The sequence below is a fragment of the Hetaerina americana genome, unplaced genomic scaffold, assembly GCF_022747635.1.
Source record: "Hetaerina americana unplaced genomic scaffold, ioHetAmer1.1.p SCAF_3, whole genome shotgun sequence".
Lineage (NCBI taxonomy): Eukaryota > Metazoa > Arthropoda > Insecta > Odonata > Calopterygidae > Hetaerina > Hetaerina americana.
Window position 1 is genome coordinate 61,212,406 of NW_027286874.1, and position 25,620 is coordinate 61,238,025.

The following is a 25,620-nucleotide window of genomic DNA, read 5'->3' on the forward strand; positions in this document are numbered from 1 at the left end:
TCCCATTGGTGCAATATCCTACGAATATTTCTCCTCCGGTCGCTTGCCACCGAACCTCGCCAGGCTTCTCATTTTCGCACACGTGGGTCCGGGGGAAGTTTCCCTCCATCAGAGGAAACTTTCCGCGAAATATTTGATCCCAGTTTCTTTTGGGGGTATAAAATCTTGTCACACAAATCTCACTGACTTTCTCGTGGAATATATTTCAGGGGGAAGTTCCTTCCTATTGTTCTAGTTAATTTTCATCCCGGTCCCTTTTACGTCCTTTTCCCCCTCGCCCCGTCCATTCGCATCCTTCCCTGGCGGAGCGTGAAAAGAAATCCCTGGGACACCGTGTCAAAGCAAAAAGGATTCGCGATCGTCTGCCGGGAAAGAGTGGGAAGTAAAATAGGTGGGAAGTGAAATAGGTTGGAAATTATAAAGGGTTGGAAAAATCGTCTTCACCGTATCGGCAACTAACCTAGGGAGAATTAAGAGGGAATAGAAACTCAAGGAGAAAGAGAGTTTTTTTTGCTACTTCTATTTGGGAATCTGTGGCAGTGGAAGAGAGTGCTGAGGGAAGAGGGAGCGGTATTGGGCGAAGGAAGAAGAAGACAGCCGAGAAACAATTGGATTGGGACGCGGGAGGGAGGAGTGTAGGAATTATGGGAAGAGTCGCCGTCGGTACTTCGCAGCGATGCAGAATCCAACCGCCGTTTGCCGTGGCCGTCGTTGTCCTCGCGTGTCTTGCTAGTCACGCATACGGTGAGTAATAAAAAGCCCCCCCCTCATCCCCAGTTAAACACCATGGACGCCATCAATTTAGTGACGTGATCCAAAAAAATATTCTCCTGTCATCGTAAACATGCTTTCGATGACCGCCCCAAAAGAGACTATAATCCATCTCGGGTGTCCATCAGCGTTAGTGGCTCCCTTGTAATATATTTTCCCCACAATCCCACATCTCCACGACATATTAATTTTCCGCTCTAATTAATGTCTTCCCAGAAATGTCTTGTCCTTCGTCACGCATGAAACTGAATGTCTCCGAGCTTCTCACTCCCCTATTAATGCGCTCAACCTCATAACCACTATGGTTTTTATCAGAGTCCACTTTAACATCAGCTTCCTCGGCCTGAGCTTTCAGTCTTCCCTATTTCAGCAGCTTCATTAAAACATTTTGGGCCCCATCGTCCATAAATTGCACAACTTTCGTGAGGTCATCATCTCTGGAGAAACTTGAATAGTTAGGAGGATAGGTTTTGAGGCAGGAAAAGAGGGGAACCACTAAATTTCCTCAATTGTGGAAGGATGCTTTTAACAATCCCAGCTGACTTTCACCAATTGATTGTAGGGACGAGCATTAGCACATAGGAATCAAAGAAACACTTTCAATTGGAAAATTAACCTGAGGGCGAGTAAAGTAATCCGTGGTGACTCCTTCAAGTTTGGTATTGATGAAGCAAGTAGTACATAAATTGTCAGGTAGTAATGAGAACGAAATGTTATACTTTCACGGAAGAGACGTCACTGTAATTATAACTCGGTAATTTTAGACTATTGAAGAGATGATTGATCCGTAAACTCAGGAAGTAAAGAAAAGAATGTACGATAAAAAAATGAAGTGGTGAAAATAAAGCACCACGTGATTCTGAAACAGCCGATTGGATTATCCAGATGGATAACACACTCACCGACTAACCCAAATACCGTGGGTTTAAACCACATCTGGGGTAAGGATATTTTGTTGGCCGTTTTTGGTTTCAAGGGACACTTTTATAAAAAGTCATGACACCATGGTTATCTCAAAGCACATCAAAACTCCGATTCCCTATTAAAATCCCTGTTTGAAATCTCCCGGCAAAATAAGTATAATATTTCACTCAATAGCTAAAAACGTCACTCGGATTCCGGGTTTGAAGGGGCAGTTGACAATTTCGGCTGACGGTCGTAAATTGTATAATTGCTTTAACATGGTGACATCAGAGGAGTAAAAACCGATATATAATCAAATAATAAATTGTCATATTATATTAGTCCAGAAAATAATATCAGTTTTATTCATTTTAGGTTTTCTAATTTATGCGAGTTATATACTCGCATACTATACAGTTGGCTGGTCCTCTCGTAGATTTTAAATGTTTACAAGTTTATTTAACAACGCCTTTTTAAATGGATGTTTTCCTGAACTCAATGGTCATTCTGTAGCTTGCTGAATGATAACTATGGTAATTAATATGAACATCTCACAATTAAACACTGAAATGTTCCACATGCAATGAAATACCCTTCTTTTCAAAACGACTGCATCTCACCTTATGCACACATGTAAACAACTTTAAGTCCAATTCACAAGTTAATGTATGCTTGTTTTAAATTAATTATTTGAAATCACTATTGCAAATCAATTGACATCAAATTAATGTCCTTATTCACATGGAATATTTATACGCAATCTCGAGTCAAATATCCAAAGTGATAATTCTTCGCAGCATTTTTTTCCGTGTTGAATTGAGGCAATGGGATTTTGAAACATGCCGAAGATGTCAACGTCCAGTCGATATGCTGATCAATATCCTTGATATCCATTGTGAGTTACGACTTAATCAGGCCACACTAATTTGACAGTTCTTAATCTTTTTTTAGTGTGATAGGGTAATTTTGAAGTTAATTTCACCTCATTCCACGAAAGTGTACTCTTTTTCTTTTACATCACACATATCATACGATAGAACCACATTAAATCGGTTTTTTATCATAGATGATACCAGTAAATTAATATCGCCATGTCAGGCACCGAAAAAACTGCGCTTAAAGGCCAAAATAATTGGTCATTAAGTTAAATCTATTATCAAAGTCGAGGCCTATATTATGTATCACCACAATTCCTCCTTGGAGCGAAAGATGCAGGTGAGGGAGAGATGGTTAGAAACCCTTTTAATGAATTTTACACAAAATTTATGATTATGGAGAATTCTAACGCATCGAAACTGAAAAAACACGCTTGACTGGGAAAAATTCCATAGAATATACACATTATGTAGCACTTTGTACAGCTTTAAAAGTTGCATACAGTCCAAAAATATACCTTAAATGGTCAAAATAGAAGTTGTATTACAATGAAAATGACAATATTAAACGAGGGTGTTGGTTATTGAACTTTTATATTTAGGTAGGTGTGCAACTAAAATGCCCGCATATTTTCACCAGTGATTCCGTGGTAGACGGAACGTTAGATTTATCTTGCAGTGAAATAGAGATTTCCGTACGCATTTCCCGATTAAATTTGCCTCTTTTACTCCATGGGTGACTAAATGACGCACTTTCAAAACCATGTTTATGATAAAAACGTTAATTTAAAGCAGGTACCGTAACATTTTATGGCGGCTTCAAATAAGATGTAATTTCTTTACCCTGGAAATCAGAAAAAATGAGGTAAATTGCTGGATAAAGTTATAATAAGTTATTCAAATAGAATATAGATGCATTAGTACATTTTTCTGAAAAACATAAATTACTAAATTTATTCGCCTATAAAATAATTCGGTTGATGTAAAATTCAGATGTAAGATGCCGTGCATTCTTTCCATTCATTGAAATTCCATTGAAAACGTTATTTATAAATAAGTGTGACATTCTGATATTGCTTAAAGAACCAATGCGATAGCAACGCAAAAAACTCCAAAGATAACAGAAAAAATGGCAGCATTCAGAATTTCTAACTGCTGAAATTTGCATCATCTAGTGTGGTGAGCGAAAGGCGGTGGCCTTAACTGTTGGAGAATGCATGACTAACAAGGGTCCAACTGAGCTTTGAACAATGAGTATTTAGGTTACTAGTGTTATTAACTTGAAAGGGGTATTCAAATAATTTTCAATTTCCTTATTCATCTGTCACGGTGAAATAGATTGAAACATCACTTGGAAACAGCAAATACTAAGAAGTTTCAATAAATGACTAATCTCATACGGAAGATTTTATAAATAAAGATTTGTCCAACTAAATTCGACGTTTTAGGGTCGATTGAGAAATTTTCTCAAGCGATCATACCATTAAGCGAGAATTACTTTAAATTTAAAAGGCATAAATTTAACTTCTACGTTCACAGAGCAGATTATGCGTTTACTTTTAGGCTTTATAGAACGCAAAATGTGATGATACAATACACCAGATTTCAGACAATAAGTGCGCTTGCTTTTTCCTTCAAAAATCTCTAAAATAAGTACCTTAATCCAACACTTCGCCAGAAAGAAAATGTATCCCTCTCCAAAAAACATTAATATTCATATTTCCTAGCAAAGAGGAACACTTCAGTTCTTCTCTCCATTGTATTCTCGTAAAAAGAAAGCGGATAACGAGTTCCCGAGCATAGACGAAGGCCGAGAGGGCGATTAAACGTCGTTAAAATCCACCGTAAACGCGGTCCGACTCCTCAATGGAAAACCTCAGCAGCCCAGAGCATTGACTCCTTGAATTATTTCTACGAGCGAGTCTCTAGCTCCTCATGTTACGACCAATATGGCATTTTACTTCTTTTACCTTCATTCACTTCTACATTTATGAATGTAGCTATCATTCGATAACCAACATTTGGAAAGGAATCACTTCACTTCAAGTCTTCATTTAATATCAACGTAAAGAGAAATATTTCTAACATAAAATTACTTCATTAAGAACATTTCCATGATTTACATTACGTTCATTGTGTTTAGATTCAACCCGGAGAAGTAGCATGAATAAAGGAGAGCGATGAAGTGATCTAAAGTGCTGAAAACAATTATCTTCAGGCACCTCTCAAATGAAACCGTTTCAATTTTTTTAAATTTGAATCGAATATTTTTCATCCTCAGTGGTATCCTATCTTTTAAGGTAGCTTTTGGATGGACACACATGTTACAATGGTGCAGCAATATAACAATATATATTTTTCATTGGTAGCCATATATTACATTACAATCACATTTCAACTATTTAGATAAGTTTGAATCGGACAACCATGTGGCGGGAAAAATACTTGTTGCTGCCAGCCCTGCTAGAGTTTTACATATCATATTGCCCTCACTATAGCATACTCCTATCCTCAAGCACATAGATACCGTCTCAGAAAATCAATTCCAAATGGAATACCTGAGATAACTGTCGAGAGTATTTAAAATGTTGTAATACCAAGTTTTCAGCTTCTATTAAAAATTAAGTGTTTGTGAAATATAATTGTGAAAGGAGAATTTTTGCGCACAAAATTCAACTTTAATTCCATCAAAATGGACTTCTCGAATCGTTTCATTCGGAACTATAGATGTACGGTGATGGGTGAATGACCGAAGGCAAAATGTACTATATTTGTGGTAGTGGTGCTTGGATTGTAAGCGCTTCGACGCATGCCGCCATTTTCCCTACAGCTCCACTCAATAAAGACTAAGGAGCCCAATAAACGTTCTCGCACCTGTCGGGATTCAAAGGCGAGGCCTCGGAGTCAGGTGTAATCTACTCTGGAACTTATCGATATTGAGGGCGTACTTTTTTTAAATTCCAGAGATAACCGATAATAGCCATGAAAACAATTGCGTTTTCTCCTTAATTTTTGCTGCAGTAAGATGGCCTATTTCTAGGAAAATGGACTAATAAACAAGTAGCCATTGGTCTGTCACAAGCAAGGGAGTGCTCATTCAAGTATCGCGCCTGCAAGTCAAGTATGGCGAAAGTTTTCTGATTTCATTTGAGCAGAACACTAAACATCAAGTTAAGGAAACGAAACATTTTAGGAGGATTCTTTTATTTTAAGACATTTGTCAAATACTCAATATATCCTGATTTGATTCCCATATGAAATAATTGATATTTACAGAAATAATAAGAAAAATCTGCTGGTTGACTTGCCTGAAGAAAAAACCCCAGGTGAATAATAAAAAAATCATCAGCCTCTATACCATCAGTTTTGACACCAACGCACCTCAGTAATAAGCCTAACATGAAATTGACTTCTTAAGATAGCATCCCTCTCACAATAACGCAAGCTTGACGGCATACATTGAAATAAAAAGTCAGCATTCAACTAGTAACGCTTGTTAGATAAGGATATTTAAATGAAAATTGTTAATTAAACACTAAGGTGTTTTCATTTACGCATAGGGAGTCAAAATTGTTCATTTTTATGCAAAAACCACTGCACCAGCTAAGTTCAAGTACACCGCGCTGTTATATGTGAGTAACTATTACCTATATCTAGTTCATCTTCCTTTATCTTCTCATTCTGGCATTACGCATGGCCTGATCCACTTTTCTGGCCTCAACTCCAATGGTTAAGAACTTAGATGAAGGAAATATTACGCAAAGGCACACATGAGCGTATTGGGTAAAGAGTTGGTTTGTAAGCGCTTATAATTTTGGAAAGAGGAACCACATAAAACTCCAGAGACCTCTCCCCTTATCGCCAGTATACTTCGCCACGAAACTCTCACGAGCGCAAATTCATTGCTTGATTACTCGAGGATGTCAACAGAGCGTCCGTCCATCAACCCTTTCTTCTCCCTCACACCGATTTCTAAGCCATCCAGATCGCGTTTTATGCGACGCCACTCACAACACCACGCTCTTATAGCTCTCTTTGCCTTGACAAACAAACCGAGTAATGTGACGATAACCGGTCGAGCACCGAGACCAGACCATTAACGCGCCAAAAGGTCGCACGAAACTGTCTCCCCTTTGCAATGATATCCCGAATGAAAATCGGAAACCTCTTACATTTCGTTCATTTATTCACGAATCTCATGCGCTGAGTGAGTGGGTGTCTACCTCGAGGATCCCATTTTCACAACTCTACCTTATATACGATGAGTCTGCACTCGTATTCTAGTATACTATAGAGACGGTGTGATTTTATTGAAAGACACCGATACTATCAAAACCATTCGTTGTTATTTCATCTCTTGGCCATAATCAAGGAGCTATTAATTAAAGCAAAAAACTGTCTTCACAGTGGTTTATCAATCAAAACCCCAAAAACCAAAAATAATATGCATAAAATGTTTTCCTCAAATTAAAAAAAAAATAATTTTCCGTACGTAGAAACTCATAAAAAGTATACCTATAAAAAAAACCTCTTGTTAAAAAATAGAGGTATGGCTTAAAAAATGCCCATCGTCATATTTTATTCGCGATTTGAGTCCCATACAGTAATTCTAAAATACAACTCAGGATATAAAATGGAAGAGGTTGTGTATATTTTAATTTTAAAATAAGAATTCAATACAGTTTTCTTATTTCAATTCAGTTCTTTTATTTCAATTGACTATTCATTCAAAAAATTAATTTCATTCCTTTTTTATAAATCCCCTAAGCTGATTAAGAATTACTTTCATCGTTATAAATATATATATATATATATAAATTCAAACACGAAATCCCGCCAAACGGCGAACAAATACCCATTCACATGGAAATAGATATAAGGAAAAGAGATAGGAACACATATAAAGGGCGAAAACATTAGAGGTGGGGAAGGCGGAATTAAGCATATCACAAGTGGACTTGAACTCCGGATCTTTCCACTTGCCGGGCGGATGCTCTGACCACTTGAGCTATCCAGGAAACGTAATTTATTCTGAGATATATGTAAATATATATTTCAGATATATGTAATATATATATATATGTATAACAACTGCCATAAAACCTCATCAAGTAGCAAATTTTAGTTTGATACCTGAATATTGTCAATGAAATAAAATGGATGAGCAAACTGGATATCGTTAGAATCTAGAAAAGCGTTAGTTTCAGTACCTACCGTCAAATCACAATGATTAAAATTAACTCGTCATGGATTTTATCTGTGTAATAGGCTTCAATATCATCCAGTCCTCTATCTTGATCAAATCCTAAATATCTCTCAATGATTTGTGAACCAACACCCACCATTTCATATTTCCACCTTGTCTCTACATTTAAACGTCTCATGACTATAGGCAGGCTTGCCTTCACATTCAAGATAAAAATCTGAAAATTCAGCCATTCCACTTCCACTAAAGTTCCTCCCCTTATTTTTCTTTAAAATGACATCCCAAAATGGTTGTTTTTCTTGCGGGAAATTAAGGAGGAGTCTTACTTTGTGGAAACCAAACAAACGCCTCCACTTGCCCTGTTAGCTAGCATGACGGGAGAAGTGAGTTAAAGCAGACGTTTCACAATTTCACCAGAAACTCTTCAAAGATTTTTCCGACCTTTGCAAATTTTAACTTTTATTAAAGACCAATTTTACTGATTTTTCTTAAAAAATTCTCCTTTTAATTTGTTTTTATATGCCACTTGTATATTTTAATTATTCAGGGGAGTTTTTCTATGGAGAGTAGTCAGAAAATCGGAACTATTTGACATTAAATTGAAATCATTCCTGAACAAATTAAGAAAAAGAGCATTGTAGGAAACATCATATTTCTACCTTCGAACACTGACATAACATTAATAAAATGTTGATATAACATATTAACCGCTAAGAATACCGAAATTTAATTAAAACTGCTTTCCTTTGTTGAAGTCTTGACGACTCAACGATGAAATTATAAGATAAACACACGTGTGGTGAGCGTAATGCAGTATAAAACAAATTGACATAGTACTTTTACCTCACATTTCGTCATAAAGCAAATGAATAATCTAAAGAGAACCCAAGCCAATTACTCACTCTATTCATCATCCTACGCACAGCTGTATCAATTTAGAAAATTAAATGAGCTTCACGTCGGTAAGAACGACGGAAAACCAATCCATACGTACACTCATATGTGCCTCTAGCAGCGACGTGACCCATCGGTGTCCTTTAAAGATTTCAGAACTTCGGATGTCGTATCAATTTCAAGGACTCCATAGCGAGGAAACGTACAACCACACTTTTCTTTCTCACAGCCCTTTCTCTCCACCTCCTCCTACCCATCTCCTATGTGGTCTGCCGAGGATTTGACGACTGACAAATAATTCCCTTGAGCATTGCGTGCCCCGAGTGTATAGGCCATTTGTCGTCCCTCAAGCCTTCGCCCTTCATCACCACCGGCGCGAGAGGGGGCGGATGATGGGGGACGAAACGGGGAGGGCCGCGCCGCGGGTGGATCATTTTCAGAGTCCGCAAATTGAACGAGGGAAAAGGGATATGTACGAGAAATGGAGGGTTTTGGAAAAAGAGAGAGAGAGAGATGGGAAAAGAGGAAACCGACGAGGAAAGATCTCTAAAACACGGAACGTCCTAATTTGGCCCTCGCAACAACCTATTGGGGCCGTTTCGGTGGAGTCAGTGCTCTTGAGGGCGTACATCATTAAGAGGTGGGAGAGAAACGCGGATAATCGCGCGGGGGTAATGGGTTGGTTCCATCTCTCTCTTCTTCACGCCAATGCCACCTGTTGGCCCGTCGAACTCAAAATAATAACATGAGAGAGCCTGGATGGGTCACCCTCAATCTTCATATCCAAAGATAACAGGAATCCGGGGATCGTCCTAATGAATTAATTGCCCTGGGTTAAATCTTGTGGAACTCCCTCATTTACCTTCTTTTAGATAAACGCACTCTACCTGGAATATTAACAGGTTTTTGTGTCTGACCAAGTGAGGAAATTCGAATTTGTCTTTTGGTCATTAATCAATCAAGGTACATCAACAAACCTTTTTGACACTTGAAAATCCTACTTTCAAACAAAACTTCATATTATGTTTATATTCATTTTAAAAAGTTTAGACCACTCAAGAAATATGATGGAATGAGGTATTATTTGGTTACGAAAACAATCAGATCCATACACTTGGTTATCAAATTTGACCGCTGAAAATAGGATTTTAAAATCTGGAAACATGTAACGGCATACAGTACTTTGGACATAAAACCTTTCAGCTAGGAGATTATTAAGTTATGAAACTTTTGAATTAAATTTTAATTCTAGATGTAATTTAATTTAATTTACATATTCATGTAAATATGCTCAAAATGTTAAAAAAAATGACTGTCTTAATTTCAGTATTACTCGAAAACAATAGAGATTTTCTTGCGACGTTTTACCAATACGCTGGCATTTAATTATTTTTTCATAAAAAGATACACAATATTACTAAATATGGTTGATAGTTACTACACTCTGGTAACTGAATAAACCTTCATATCCTCCTTTCAGCAAAAGTGACTGCAGCGAAAGTTTCAGCCGCGCTTTGTCAACCGAAATACTATTGACCTGAGTCCACAGTTTATGAAAGCAAAGAAAATATGACTTTGAGATCTTAAAAGAGGTATTCAAACACTCGATGTCATCGTGAACTTTTCATTAAATTCTTCCGTTAAATCGTAAAACGCGTATTTACTTTTCACTGAGATAATCCAGTATCACTTCATTAAAATTGTCTGATTCATTGTTATATATATCGATCAAGTAAATACAATTTCCCAAAAAATAAATTTTCTATAACAAAATAGTTAATCTGCACACTTAACTGCATAAATATCAACAGAGACTGAATCATAAGTACACACGATTGTAACAGAAATGCGCAATAACCAGGAATTACGACCTTATAATAGCCAAAAGAAGAGCCTATTGTTGGTCAAAATCATCGCTTCGATGCAATTTATATTTATTAAGTTTATCAAATTAATCTTTTCCTCTACAAATTTCTTGCATAATTCCTTCATCCAGGTATTTTACCAAATGATGTTTTTTTGTTAACCAAAATATTACATAATATTTAAGCTCATAATCGTATAATCCATACCTCTGATAATTCACTTCATGACAAGAGAAGGACATATTTCTATGATTACTTTAACTATTTCATGCTATGTAGCAACTCGTTCTTATATTTTAACCTGCTCAAGCTCAATTATCATTATTACCTAAATAAAGGCGCTTAAATTGGAATTCAAAGGCATTCACAATCCTTCCTTCATAAACTGGCGAAAAAATCCATCAAAGGTTTCTAAAACGCACTTATGGAATTTTGACTGACACGGTAGACACATAATTATCATTTCAAGCGCATATGAAACTAAACGGTTATAAAATAATCAAATTTTGTCCGCATAGAAGAGGTTTTTTCTTAATTTTTCTTAAAAATAAACATAGCTCAATCGGATAAAAATAAAATGCTGCCTTATTACTTTACATAAATATGTACATAAACTACCAACTGATTATATGTACACCATAATCCACTAAACATGTATTTTTACGCTTGAAGACCAAATTGGGTGCATCAATGCGAGTTAAAATATTTACCTAAACTACATTTTCCACTTCTAAAGAGTAAAAATTATATGTCTGTGGAAATATCCGCTGATTATCAAATCTAAAAGAACGCACTGGATCATGCATACACATATTTATAGAATCCAACCTCTGATAGTGATATGTCTACAATAGTTACGGGCAAAGACAAAGTTACCTCTGACTTCTCTATCACAATATTCAAGAACTACTACTGACTAATGAAATAATTTTCTCGCAAAGCTTTGGCTAAAAGTAATGGAGAAAAGAACTACCACGAAAAATTTGCGTGTGTCCTTTAACAGGGTTGCTGTTGGTAGGAGGGAAATTCACCCACTACGCTCATAACCACGCCTTGTCTTTCCCCAATTAGAAAACACTTAATTGATCAAATGGCATCTAAGCTCTTTCTTGTTGAAATTGGAATGGATCACGAACACCCGTCCCAATCTTCAACCAATTTTCGTAGGAATAGATTTTCATCCACATGAATAACCTGGAGAGTCAAAACAGACAACGATCTCATATTAGTGGGATAGGATGCCATTAAGTGTCGTGCCGTGAAGTTTCTTCTAACCATTTCTGCGCGTAAAGATAACCTTGGATGTCCATTAGGGTATTCCTCCAGAAACCATTTGATAGCAGGCCATGTTATCTTCACCTTGATGTGGCTGCTTTTACTTCCATTCAAGGTTTTTAAGGCCTAGCTAATCTTGTGATCACTTCTCTGCCGTCACCATACCACGTTGGAACAATCTGCCGTGTGTATACCAAATTTACGCCCCCAGAGAGTATATTACTTCATTATACATCAACCCGTGCCATAAAAATTGGCATACACTTGACATAATTTTCTTTCGTTATTAATCATCGCTGTTTACCCATTTCAACATTATTGCCACTAAATATTTACCCGATTAATTATTCTGTAAACCTGTGGGATTGAAACATCGTGCATTGAGATTATTGACAGGCAACAGGAGGCTACACAACATTCCAGTATGGTCCTTCAGATCCTAAGATGAAGTCAGTTTTGGTATATTTTCATCAAGGAAAATATACTGCTCATTAGCAAACGTTCTGTTTTTCGAGTAACTAATAATAGCCTCACAAAAGTACTATGTTAAGTGCAATGATTATACACTCATGATCGGAAAATGGTTAGGATAATCGGAGTCACTCATTTTCGATTGTTAGTATTTTTTACATGGATGAACAAAAACAATAAAAGTTCTTCTAGGACTCATAACAATTTGCAATATAATGTGACAGTATCCAATTAAAATAAAAGAGCAAATCACACGCAACACAATTGTTTATAATTACAGACATGATATATCTCATTTATTTTTCATTAAAAACAATCCTGTTTACCCTTTCTTTTAACAGGGAAACTCTTTTTTGGAACAATAAGTACTTGGCCTGTTTTTGAACTATGCGGGTATGGAATACCTAACTAGGCGAGATATTCAACGCATGTGTAATACCCGGTATAGGAATACCCTAGTATGAATAATGTCCGGTTATTTCATAATCACAAATATTATAAGAATATTTCCTTAAAACTTCTTAATACAAATGCAACAAATACTGATCTGTTTTCTTGAACATATCTGAAAGAGTGCTCTCATTTGTATTAAAATGTTCAGTCATAATCCAGTAAAAGTTCTAACACTCTATGTTACAAAATCATATTGGAGGAAATCATTTGGTAGATTTTGTTTGAAATGATAACATTACGAACAAGTAAACTAATACACTACCAGAGATCGCACATAGACCCAAAAGATCATTATTATCTATCGTCCAACTCACTATGTGATTAAGGGGAAATATTTTACACAAGCCCCATGAATAAAATCAGAATTGACCAATGGGTGGAAATGGCGGAGAGTTTGCGGTGAATTAAAGGTTATGCGAAAGGTTAGTGAAGGGAAGTCGAGTAAATGTACCACTCATCGTCAATGCCATCAATTCTAGCACACGTCAAACGTTGAATCATTCCATCCAATTCACCTATGAGCTAATCACTCTATACATTCGTATTTTTTCCGTTTTCACATCTGCCATAACTTGTCGGAAGTATACCAGTCGGATAGCTCCTCTGAAGGAATTCCCTTCAGTCTTCTTTCAACAACTGTCTTCGACAAGCCAGAACATTAGAAAAGGTATTCCTTATTAATTTTTCCGAGCTCTTTGACTCTGACTGTCATGGAAATAACTCTTCGTTAGTTTTTCAGCCCATTTAATTTTGGACATATTTCAGCAACAATATCTATGGACAGCATTTCAAATAAAGCAATCAGCTTCCTTTTTTCCGCTACTGCTGACGTTCTCTGGACTCCAGATGCATGTCTTGATGATATGAATTTCAATTTTTACGCCCATACACATGCGTGGGTAGAGATTTATTTCCAAAGAAAGCCTGCTTGGCTTCAGGTATTCTGTAAACTTTGCCCTTCTTTTTATTGAAGCATTGGTGATCCTTCTCCACAAACAACAAGAATAAAACTTCTTCTGGTTAACGAAGGCACAGCTCTATAATTATGATGCTTTCTGTTCTTATTTCACAAGGTACTTCAACGGTTTTAATTATATTCACTTTAACCAAGCCAACATTATTCCTCAAGTAAATCAGCTTCCTATTCAGCTTTTCCACTTGCTCTGTCACAACAATTAAAACTCTAGCGAAACGTAATTAGTTGATTTTTCTTAAATGATTCACACACGCACACACCTGCAATGTCTGGTAACCCCTTTCTCTATTCAAAGAACCACGGGAGATGAAGGGACATAAACTCAAACGGAGTCACCCACTAATGTGTGCAAAATGCAACCATTTCAAAGTGTAAAAATCGTTCGTCTTGACCGGGATCCCGGACGGAAGTATTTCGCTCACGGCGAATAATATTTACACTTTGAAATTGCTGCATTTTCCTTTCTCTACATTTGATTCTTCTGTAAATTATTCATAGCTAGATCTGCGGGGGCACGTGACGTCATACTTTTAGTTCGAAAATGTTCACATTTGTCCGCCGTTTTTTTTAGAAAATAAGTACTATTACGTTATTCTTGAAGAAAAGCAGCATTTTTTCGGTTTTCATGTGTCCTAGATGATGTTTCAAGCTTACTTTTATTTAATATTCCATATTTAAAGCTGTGGCGTGACAGAATTGATCCCTAAAGCCCTGAATACGCGTTGGTTTTGAACTAGAGCATAAAATTCTGATTTCCGTATTTTCATCTTACTGGTCACCATCATCCCCTCCGAGCAGCTTTTTTTGTCCAGTTTTCAGCCATTTTTCTGCTTTATCCTATTCTACCGTCGAGTTTTTCCATAAGCTCCTTCCACCTCTCTACTTTGCTTTCAACCTAATATTCGATTTTCACCAATTTTGTTCCGAATATGATTATAACTTGTCGTCAATTCCACCTTTCTATTTAACCTAAAGGCTGTTTCTCATGCACGAGATTTTTTTCAAATAATTGAGCAAATTCTTTAACCATACTCCTGTTTTTCTTTTACCTTCCACCAATTCACATTTCTTACACTTTCATACCGATTTTTCCGTACTGTTCTCGAGTAATGGTTTCATTTTCCTTTTTTGATTAGTCCTAATTAAATTTTTATCATTATAATTATTATATTTACATCGGTGAAAATTCACCCTGAGTCTCTAGCAAACATCAGGTTTTGTTAACGTTTACCGGGCGGGATTTCGTGACAGGAACGAGCACACTCGCCACAGCACTACGCCTATGGCGCCGTCGGGCCATGCGAACCAAAGGCACCCTCGGAGAACGGTCGTCTGCTGCCGCACTCGCCCTGCAGGCTGGGATGCACTTGATGTCGTCTATCAGTGCACCTTTCAATCCTAGAGCAAGACTGCGAAAAACAACTAATTTCACTGTAGAGCTCTGGAGTACTGTATCAATTCGTACTGTAGATTTTGATATTTCGTCCATCTTTCAATCTCGTTCACATCCGTGTTCGTATGAATCGGAGGCTAAAACTCGATCATGGGATACGCAAGATGGCCGAGGAGTGCAATATTAGGTTTTTAATCTCTTATTTTTATACATTAATGATTTCGTAGCTTACCACTACATCTAGAGATCCATCCATCATCCGAAACCCGATTCCTGGAGGCCATCACAGAGGCAATATGCTAAGCTATTCGAATTTTGTAACAAAGGCAGCGTTTCATCCTTCGTCCGTTTTTGCCTAGAGGGAAAACTGCCACACATCGCAATGGTTTATTCTGTATTCAATCTCCCTGTGTTCCTCCGATTTCTTGGAATTTTCACTCTGACACTTCCCTTTCTGAAACGTGCATCGTCCCATGTGGTGGAGCCTCCCACACCGCGCCATGTGCATGTCATTCATTCTTTCGGTAAAAACTAGCACGCAACCGCAATAAACAATTTCTCCCACGAAAAATCTGAAATGGACGGAAGATGATGGATTTCAGCGACTAAAAATAAATGTTAGATATGCTTTCAATATTCGAGAGCACGAAGCCTCAGACTGAGAGTAATAAATACATCCTCTTGATCTACTTCTGCCACAGTATCCGAAGTATTATGAGAGCTAATGAAATACTACCTAAAAATTACAAGAATAACATTCTCACCTACTTAGTCATCAACTTGACATTTTACATTCGTGCATTCCGTTCCTTTGAAAGAAAGCAATGGGAAGGTTTTCTCCTTGGTCGAAGTTTAAATAGTCCAGTCCAGTTCGTAAGATCACAGTAGCTCAAAAGATAAAGAGGGTTTGTCTGAGAACTAAAGAGTGCGGGTTAAACTACGGGTGACACGACTTGACACTCCCACCTTTACTTAAGTTATCAGATCCCCTGGAAAAGCGCAGGTGACACAGGGCAAGTAAAGTCCCCCTTCGCTAATACATCGATTTCACACGACGCAGAAATGAAAAAATATATGCATTCTTGTATGCTCCTACTTTTCCTGCTAAACTATCCACAGCATTGATTACTATAGATCTTTTGAATAAATAACCATCGGTTCTATTTGGAATCATATATTCTATTAAATATTATCAAGTACAAAAAACGGTTGAGCTATTAAATAAATTCGCAGTACAAAAATTGTTTACCTCACTTCATGTGCAACTCTAGTTTCGGAGATTGGGACAAAACAGAATTAAGTTCAACAGATTCAGGCTTGAGGTCGTGGAAGTTCATCATAATGAAATAAGGACAATTTGCACTTTTCCACAGTTTATTTAACGTACGACGCGTTTCAACTCACAGAGTCATCATCAGGTACAAGACAAACAGTTTGTCTTGTACCCGATGATGACTCTGTGAGTTGAAACGCGTCGTACGTTAAATAAACTGTGGAAAAGTGCAAATTGTCCTTATTTCATTACAAAACAGAATTGCTGCCTCTTAACAAGAGGATTCAAAGCAAGAACTGTTTCCTTGTTAACTTTTATGCAAATAAATTAAGAGCAATAAATCAGGGAAAACTGGATAATTTGACCATCGTTCATTCCAAAGTTGAGTCAGTTGAGTAGCTCCTTTTCATTATCCGTAATTTAAACTGCGAAGCATAAAAGATTTTTCCGTCGCTCCATCTACCGGAACGTTCTAAAAACCACGCTCTTGGAAGGATTTTTCACCTTTTGCAAGCAACACAAAGAGATACTGACAAAATTACCTGGAAATCAACGGACTTAAGTTTATCCTTCGAATTTGGCCAGTCGATCCGGGGTGCCCGGGAACATCTCCCGATCACGCCTTAACGCTTCTCTTCTGAACCCCTAATCGCTTGCGGTCGCTCTTCAATGGCCGCTCGCCGACCACCCCCACAACTGTGACCCGACAAAGACGAGGATTCTCAAAGTGATTAAAGAACCCCAAAGGGAATCGAATTAAACGGGTTGATGACGTCTGGGGCACACGATTACATGGATGGCAAAGGGAAAGGATAAAAATGGAATGGGAGGAAATAGAGCGACGGCGAAGGATGTAGACAGATGATCTAATGGAAGAGAGAGTGGAGAAAGAGAGAGAGAGAGGGAGAAGAAACGAGGACTGGGTGACGAGTAAACAACGATGAAAAGACGCTGGGTGCGGAAGAGGGCGGGTACGTGGTGCTGGAGGGAGGAGGTTAAAGGGAGCCACCTTCTGGTTGTGACGCAAAACAGCATTACGCATTCACCACCACCAAAGACACCACATAAAAATGTATAGAATTCCATTAAAAAATGGACATCACAATGGAGTGAACGTTGCGATTGAAAAAATCACATTTCAGGTTTCCGATTTCTTGTTATCGCTTTGTTTTCTTCTTTTCACTAAAATAGGATACATTTGATTCGGAAACAAAAGATAAAAATTATCAATATTTTTAGTATGCATTACTTGCACCAAATATTCACCTTAAAAAAGGAAACAAAGGTAGGATTAGTACAATGACTGTCTTTAGATTCATATTGAGCTTCAATATATCATGCATGACTGAAAAATGCATGGTATAAACAATTTTTTATGCAGACTCTAAAGCACTAGACAACATTTTTATTTAAAACGTCAATCAGCTCGACAGACTAAAGTGGCCAGAAATATAGATGACACACGGAAATAATGGTTTTTGACCCACTTTCCTTAAGCCGGGAGCCGATTTTATACCGTGATATTGATTTCTCCGTGGGACACTTTGACTCAAAACAAAAGATGTTTCCTGAACGAGCGAATAAGTAAAGAGGACTGATGGGATTTTGTTAGCTACCAAAACAACGTGCCAGATTAAGGTAATTTTTACCGTTCCCTGGTTGACAGATATTGTTTTCAAGCCTAATGGAACGGAGGAGTCTAATGAATGATCCCAAAGAAACTGCGGTAGATACCGCAACAGTGACTGTTAACGGAGTCATCCGCTACCATGCATTTCAATGCAACAGTTTCAGAGTGTATGCTCTAATACGTGAACAGCCTGCTAATTTACATCAATAGCGACGAAAAATTCAATTCAAAGGAGCTAAGGCGCTCAAAAATTAATGTCAAACCTAATTTATAATCAAAGAACTCTTTAAGTTATCATTTGATTCCACGTCACTGAGCACAAGTCATACCCAGTAATACAATTACTAAAGGATCTAATCAGGCCCATTCTCCTCCTTTTGCAATACCATGAGGACTTAAATGCGGAATCAAAGAATACTACTCGTAAATACTTCGTAGAGGAAAATGTACACAAAAGGCTTAATTAATTGCTTCAACGTCATTTAAAGATATTCATGCAAACGAAAACTGTCATTTTTTAGAGGATGTTATTTTTATTTACATTATTCTCACTTGAATGTAAGTCCACGAAGACTAATGACTAATTCGAGGATTATGCCGGGAAAAGTATTAAGTTTTAAATATTATAATTATGAAACTCCATCGTAAAAAATTCTGTGATTCATAGTATAAATTAAACCATTCGTGAACGCATCATAATTTAGTTTACTCTCGTATTCTTCGGAGGCACGTAAGGATTCATCAAATTTCCAATTATCCTACAGCTCCGAAAATTTCCAAGCCCTCATTTTCTATTTCGTGCAATCGAATATCCAAAGCACCCTTGTCACTAAAATATCATCGCTGTCTGAAATTCTTTCATGTAACGGGTACATTGCAAGTAATACGCAAACGATTACTTTTTGGTTAAGGAAAAATACGGATTTCCATCTAATAAAACTAATCAAAATTGAGCTTTAGGAAATATATACCTTGTTTTTGATAATTCGCCAATGTGACTCATTTTCTCTGAAAAAACTTAAAATTCCCTCTGTCGGAGAGATGTTCTCCCCGAAAGACATCGATAGCAAAAATGAAAAATCTGGATTTTGAATTAACACACCATTCATAAGCTCAGCTAAAACACCTGATCACAAAAAGTATTCCCGTAGCATACAGTTATGCTATGCATTAATCTGAGATTATCAAAAATTCCAAAAAAACACGATTATTATAGCCAGAAGAGACAGAGAAAATAATAAGAAGGATTAGATGCAGAAAAATTTTGAAACAAAGGAATCGCATAAAATATTGCGACAATCCGAGGAGTAGGCCAGGGAAAGAGAAATTACGTACAAACCCTCATCGCGATGAAACGGCCGGTAAAAATTGGGCATGGAGATGGGGCAACGGCGTTCTAAAACGAAAACGCAGTAATTGTTTGGGCAAGTGACGCGGGAGGTAGATGGGGAAGAAAACAATCGTAGCAATCATCAGAGGCAAACTTCGAATATCGAGAAGAGAAATATTGGGCAGGTACCTAAACGAACATATATCTCGCGAGGTACGGGAAAAAAAGCACAGTCCAAATACAAATATATGCATGATGCAACACTTCCTGCGCTCCAACGTTATATCAGATCAAATTCTCTCCATTTTCCGGCATCCGCCACTATCCTCTTCAGAAGAAAAAAACAAGCATATAGAGCAATGGAAAAATAAAAACTCCCACATCCTCCTCCATCCCAATTTTAATCCTGCAGCATAACACATCCCACCCGACTCCAGCAGGTGGGTGGGGGATGGGGAGGAAGTGAAGTGGGCGCCCGGGGGAGGGAAGTGGTTAGGAGGGGTTGGCGACGAGGGGGACTGAAGGAATCAATCAATGGAAGGGGCTGATCAGTTTTAAAAAAAGAGCGGAGGCGGAAGGGGTTAGGCGAGGAACGTAGGTGGAGTGGAAAAAGGGGAGAGAGGGATAGAGAGAGGGAGAGAGAGAGAGAGAAAGAGGGAGATAGGGACAGAAAGAAGGGAAAGAGGGCGAGTTCCTTCCTTTTGTTTACACAATCGACTGGCATTGGTGGTGGCGAGGTTGGATTGAAGAATGGGAGGGTGGCCACCGAAACGAGCTGTGGACAGTCGGAAGGACGGTATCTGCCAACTCCCCACCCGGTCGGCCTTTCCCTCCGCCACCCTCCTCCCACCCCGACCCTCAACCCGTCCCCCCATTCCCCGTACTCCTCCGTCCGCGCCACTCTCACTCACCGCCACGCTCCGTCCCCACCGACCCCCCTCCCCCCCACGCATCTTCTGTGATCCCCCTAAAATGGCAAACAAGGGTCCTTTTTCCATCCCCTCTCTCTCCCCCTCGACCCCGGTTGTTTCCAGCCCCGTCACCCCCAAGCGCTACCCACACCCCTTCTCCGGACCGCGCCCCCATTTCCAAAGTTTTCCTTCCCCCGCTGCCCTTTGTGCCCCCTCTTATTCTTTTCCCTGGCCGTTATCCGCCGGCCACAGGACAGGTGAAGTTCACCCACCCCACGTCCTTGCTCATAGCGCGACGGCGTGCCTATGGAACTACGCCCACGGCGACATATACCCCCGTAGGTGACATGCTTGTATTTTTGCTCCATAAACATCTCCCTCTCGCGCACATACACTCTTCCTCCTCCAGCGCTATTATTATATTCCCCTCTGCAGGTGCATGGTGATAATCCATCCAACTCTCTTAACCATTTTCCAATTTGGCCCGGAATTTAATTAAAAGTAAATTAATTACCAAAATGCAACTTTTGCCACGAACGAAAAGGGATCATAATTACTGTAAGCGACTGCGTTAGGGGAAGCAAGGTATTTTCCTTTTTCATTCTAAGTATCCCAGTATGTTGCCATTATTTCATCTAACCCTTGTTTATTGTTCTCCTTCTTACAAGTTATTTGCCTTACATCTACCGAGGAGTGCAAGATGCATATATGTCTTAAGTAAAAGTGCATGTATATCTCTCTTAGATACCTTATTTTAATTCTCCTGCAGTTACCGTCATCTTCATTATTTAATTGTTTTACATATTTATTGCATTAAAAAGTAAGAAAAATTGAATTTGTGAGTCTCCAAATCTGGCGTTTAATTGCCTCCTTTAACACACCCTAGAGTACTATGTAGATGGAGAGCAATCACTAGATCTACTTCCAATTCTTTCTGCAATCCCTACTTCGACAAAGTATTTTGAACAAAGATTATCCTCCAAACAACCCAATCCTATGATGACAATAGCGCTTTGGCGTTTACTTAACGGCAACATTTATCTTGCGAGGCACGGGACCAGTGGGGTAAGTTTCTCCGTGAATATTTCCGAGATTAACAAATAGGGCAGTCATGGTAAGGAAGTGGATAAGACAGGCGTTCGCCCTTTCGTGCCATGCGCCGATTCACCCCTCCATTCTTCGCCATTGACATTGTCCACCACTGCACGAGACAGAAACGTTACAATTAAAGTCAGGAACATGTTAACGAAGCAAACTAATCGCCCCAAGTTTATAACCAAAAAAATCCGGTAGTACAAAATCTGAATTTCGCCAAATATACCACAAATGACTTAAAAAGGTAATTTCACATCTTATACATCACAATACATTCTGGAAAAATATCCAATTCCCTTAAAGCTATTTCAAATCATCTTAGAATATCAAAAGTAATCGATTGAAATTTTCAGTACTTAAGTTTCCATTTTCTTTAGCTATTGATATTAATGAAATGGACAATTTTCTCAAAATTCAAAGACGTTACCACTATATAAAATGAAATGTGCAAGTCTTGCTGCATCATTCAAACATTATTTTGGTGTGAATCCATAATACGACGGGCACGATGGAGCATCTTCAAAAAATACGTTGTTTAAGATTTCAATGATCGCATAATGATCAAATCTATCAATGTTATGCATGTATATATGTATGTGTGTGTGTAAATTTACATACATTCAAACACGAAAAACCCGCCATATGGCGAACAAATATTGATTCACATGGAAATAGATATAAGGAAAAGGGATAGGAACCCATATGAAAGACGTACCAGGAGAGTTGGGGAAGGCGGAATCGAGCAGTGCAAAACTATTTCTTTAAGCGGGACTTGAACCACGGATATTTCGACTTGAACCGATGCTCAGCCTACGTCGGTATCCATGTGAATGAATATATATATATATATATATATATATATATATATATATATATATATATATATATATACATACATACATATATATATATACACACACACACAATGTATATGAAGTTATTACAAGCGAACAAAGACAAAAACACAGAAAAACAAAATAAAGAAAATAAACTCACACCTTTTCAAATTTCGGTGATACAAGCCACCTTTCTCAAGGAAGAGAGAGAAGGAAGTCCAGTTCCATATGTGTGTGTTTTTTCGGGAGAATGCAATATTTATATAGGGTCATTTCCCTACCATTAAATATAATATTATAATGGTGTCCATTATAAAAAATAGTAATATATTCTTAACTTGATAACTTAAAGTAATCCATCCTTTATTTTTTTTACAGGCTCCTGTCTTAGCTATGGCCACTCATGCTGGGGAGGTAAGTAGCGTCAGTGCTAATTTATACTTCTATTTCACATAATTTAGTGAACTACTTCTAATATCTTTTAACAGTAACGTAAAATTCAAAGAGTGATTCTAAGGAAAATGGAAGCGTTCAAAAAAAGTTCAGATAAAGTAATTTTTACAAAGCCTTGATCAGTGGTCATATATAAGTCCTGCCACTATATTTACCACTTGATCACTGTTTTAAATCCCTGTAGTTTTGCATGACTTTTTACGACTTAATTCATCCTTAAACATATTGAAACCCTCGTTCTCGCAACTTCATCTGCTCGTACTAGTGAAAATAAAATGCCCACACTCGACGAATATGACCTCACCGCCCCGAATGCTTCCCACAACGTAAGGGATGGTCTTTACCCTGGATTCAGATACGACCCCTCTCACAACACTAAAACAACTTCCAGGTCACATATATTCTTTTTGTTTTGGTTACTGAGGCTCGAAGAACAATTTTAGTCTCGCTAAATAAATTCATACTATCAACGTTAGAAATGTTACTTGATCTATTTATATAATTAATTTACATTGAATATGCACTTTATAATATTCTATTAATTTGAAGTGCCCTAAATTAATCGTAACTCTATTCAAGTCACTTCACAAATAGCAGCAATCTTTGAAAAGACGGAAGCACAACAAATCATTTAACGGTTCCGGGAAATAAGGCGTTTATGGGTGGAAATGTGTCATGATTGTCGCAAAAAGACATTTTATTCCACATATAATTTTATATAAACGACCCTAGTTTAGATGTTTAACGTCATCACCATTTAGCACTGCAGAATACACTGTGTTAATGCACCAATGGGGTGACAAAGTTATTGGCGTTGGGAGAAGGCCAATGACTTTTCACCTCATTAGAACATAACATATTAGTGTCTTCTGTGGTGCTTACATGATGAGATTTACACTAAGTCCAATTCCGTGTCTTGATAAATATAAATGTGAAAAAACCAAAGTATTTTCATCGTTATTGTAATACTTAATAATAAATAATGCTGCAACGTAGGAAAAAACAATTTCGAACTCTACAGAACAAATAAAATGCACATACTGATATATACACACCAAAATATTACATTAATGCGTCTTTTAAATCAACTTAAAAGCCACTAAGTTTTGAAATTTACTTCTGTAATTGAAATAATACTAATTACTGACTATCATAGACCATATAACTGCATTTCAATAGTTTGCGTTGGGCGCAAACTTGTATTTGCTACCCATTTCTTCCATATTCAAAACTCAAGTTTTTTTATACGCTCAGATCTTATAGTTTCAATCATTGTTTGCCAAATGCAAAGAAACTGCGGGGAATGCCCTGACTAATATTAACGAGTCATCGACCAGTGTGCATTGAAATGCTACAATTTTAAGGTGCAAAATTCATACACCTTGACCGGTCAAGGCGAATGGTTTTTACACTATGGAATCGTTGAGTTTCATTGTTTACTTCTTCTAATTGAGTCCAAAATTAATTGAATATAAACCTAAGTATAGATAAATTCCAAATTAGCTGAAATGGCTACTACTTCCATCTTACAGACACATGTACCTCTCTAACTTGGGCGGCATCAGTCCTCCTCTACAAGTTTCTCGAACTTAAGTACCCAAATACATAAAAAACAATTTTCAATCTAATAATTTGGAAGACACTGAGTTCAACACTCGGCGGGATATCAATTCTAACATGAGAGACGTGGTGAATTTAACCCGCTGATAATGAATATTGGCCCTATCATGACACCATGATCCGAAATTTCAAACTTAGTGTATGAAAGGCTCAGAGCCTGGGCCCCAAAGACATTTAAGCCCGCTTGTATCCTCTGCCCCCTCCGAGCGGTCTGAGCAAATTAAACCCAGACCGAAGTCAAATACGGCGCAATGGCAAAACGCTCTCCTTGCTCGGTGAATTTCAGAAACATGCTCAAATGGTTCCCGCATTCACGGTTTTTACTTTTGTGAGCCTCTTATACACTCTTCAATGTTCGATAGCTGAACCGTTAGGAATTAGACAACAACTTCCTGAAGAAAAGTTCCTGAAGAGTTTTCTATCCCGATACCAATTAAGTTTACTCACGCAAAAACTCTATCGGTCCATAAAACTAAAGATAGGAAAATATTAGATGCACATTTAACGGATTACTGCTCTTTGGACTCATTAAACTTTTAGTTCAACACTGGCATATTTAGACGCCCATAAATTAATAATTGCCCCATTTACAGATGATGGACTCAGCAAATATTACAAAGGGCATGATCCAAAATAATAATTATCTTTTGTTTCAACCAGATTTCATATGTTAAGTTATAATCGATAAAGCTTCTCTTTTCTGGGCTGCTAGAAGTCACATTCGTCCTACACAACAAATCATTTTAAACAATTTTACTTTTGGGTAGAAAGAATTCCCCTAACTATATTCACCAGTAGACTAGCTCATTGCTTTTGACGAGATCGAGTTGCGAGCGCTGATTAGCAAAACACAGAAAATATTTAAGAACGGGTCATATCTACCGTACGGCCATATGTGTACAAATTACTGCACAAATATGTACGTAACAGTCATTCCTAGATCTTAGGCGATTATAGACCAAATCTATGTCCTTCAAAGGGTGTATTGAGCCCCTTCTCAATTTTCCGAAGTCTTCGAATCATAGATATATTTTGAATAAATCTTGAAAATTAGAATTTGAGGTGAACAACAATAATGAGACAGTGAGACTTTTTACGAGTAAAACTCGTAGAGTTTTCAATTTTTTCGGAGCGTCGCAGTCAGACTTCTCAATGTCGAATACCTACCTCTAATCGGTGGAGTGCTGGTCTACGTACGTAGTCTGGGTAATTTGCCTACACAGGATACAACCTTGAGCACACCAGATCAAATATCTGATTTTGTTGCAGAAGTACGCTCGTCATAAACCAGCCCCAATGAAACGGGGGAGAATTTATATTTTTGAGATTGCAGTACAAGGTAGGATCCATGACGGCGTCTAGAAATCTTAGATTTCCGGCTCATGGTAGG

General features: G+C 37.8%; 1 protein-coding gene across 1 annotated transcript in view; it reads left to right on the top strand.

Annotated features, from left to right (window-relative positions):
- Nucleotides 1-486: 486 nt before the first annotated feature.
- LOC139690782 (uncharacterized) overlaps nt 487-25,620 on the top strand; it is a 42,411-nt gene continuing 17,277 nt past the window's right edge. The window contains exons 1-2 of the mRNA XM_071588340.1: nt 487-744; nt 22,536-22,571. Of these exons, the coding sequence (XP_071444441.1) occupies nt 645-744; nt 22,536-22,571 (136 nt within the window). The 5' untranslated portion in view covers nt 487-644. The remainder of the gene's footprint in view (nt 745-22,535; nt 22,572-25,620) is intronic.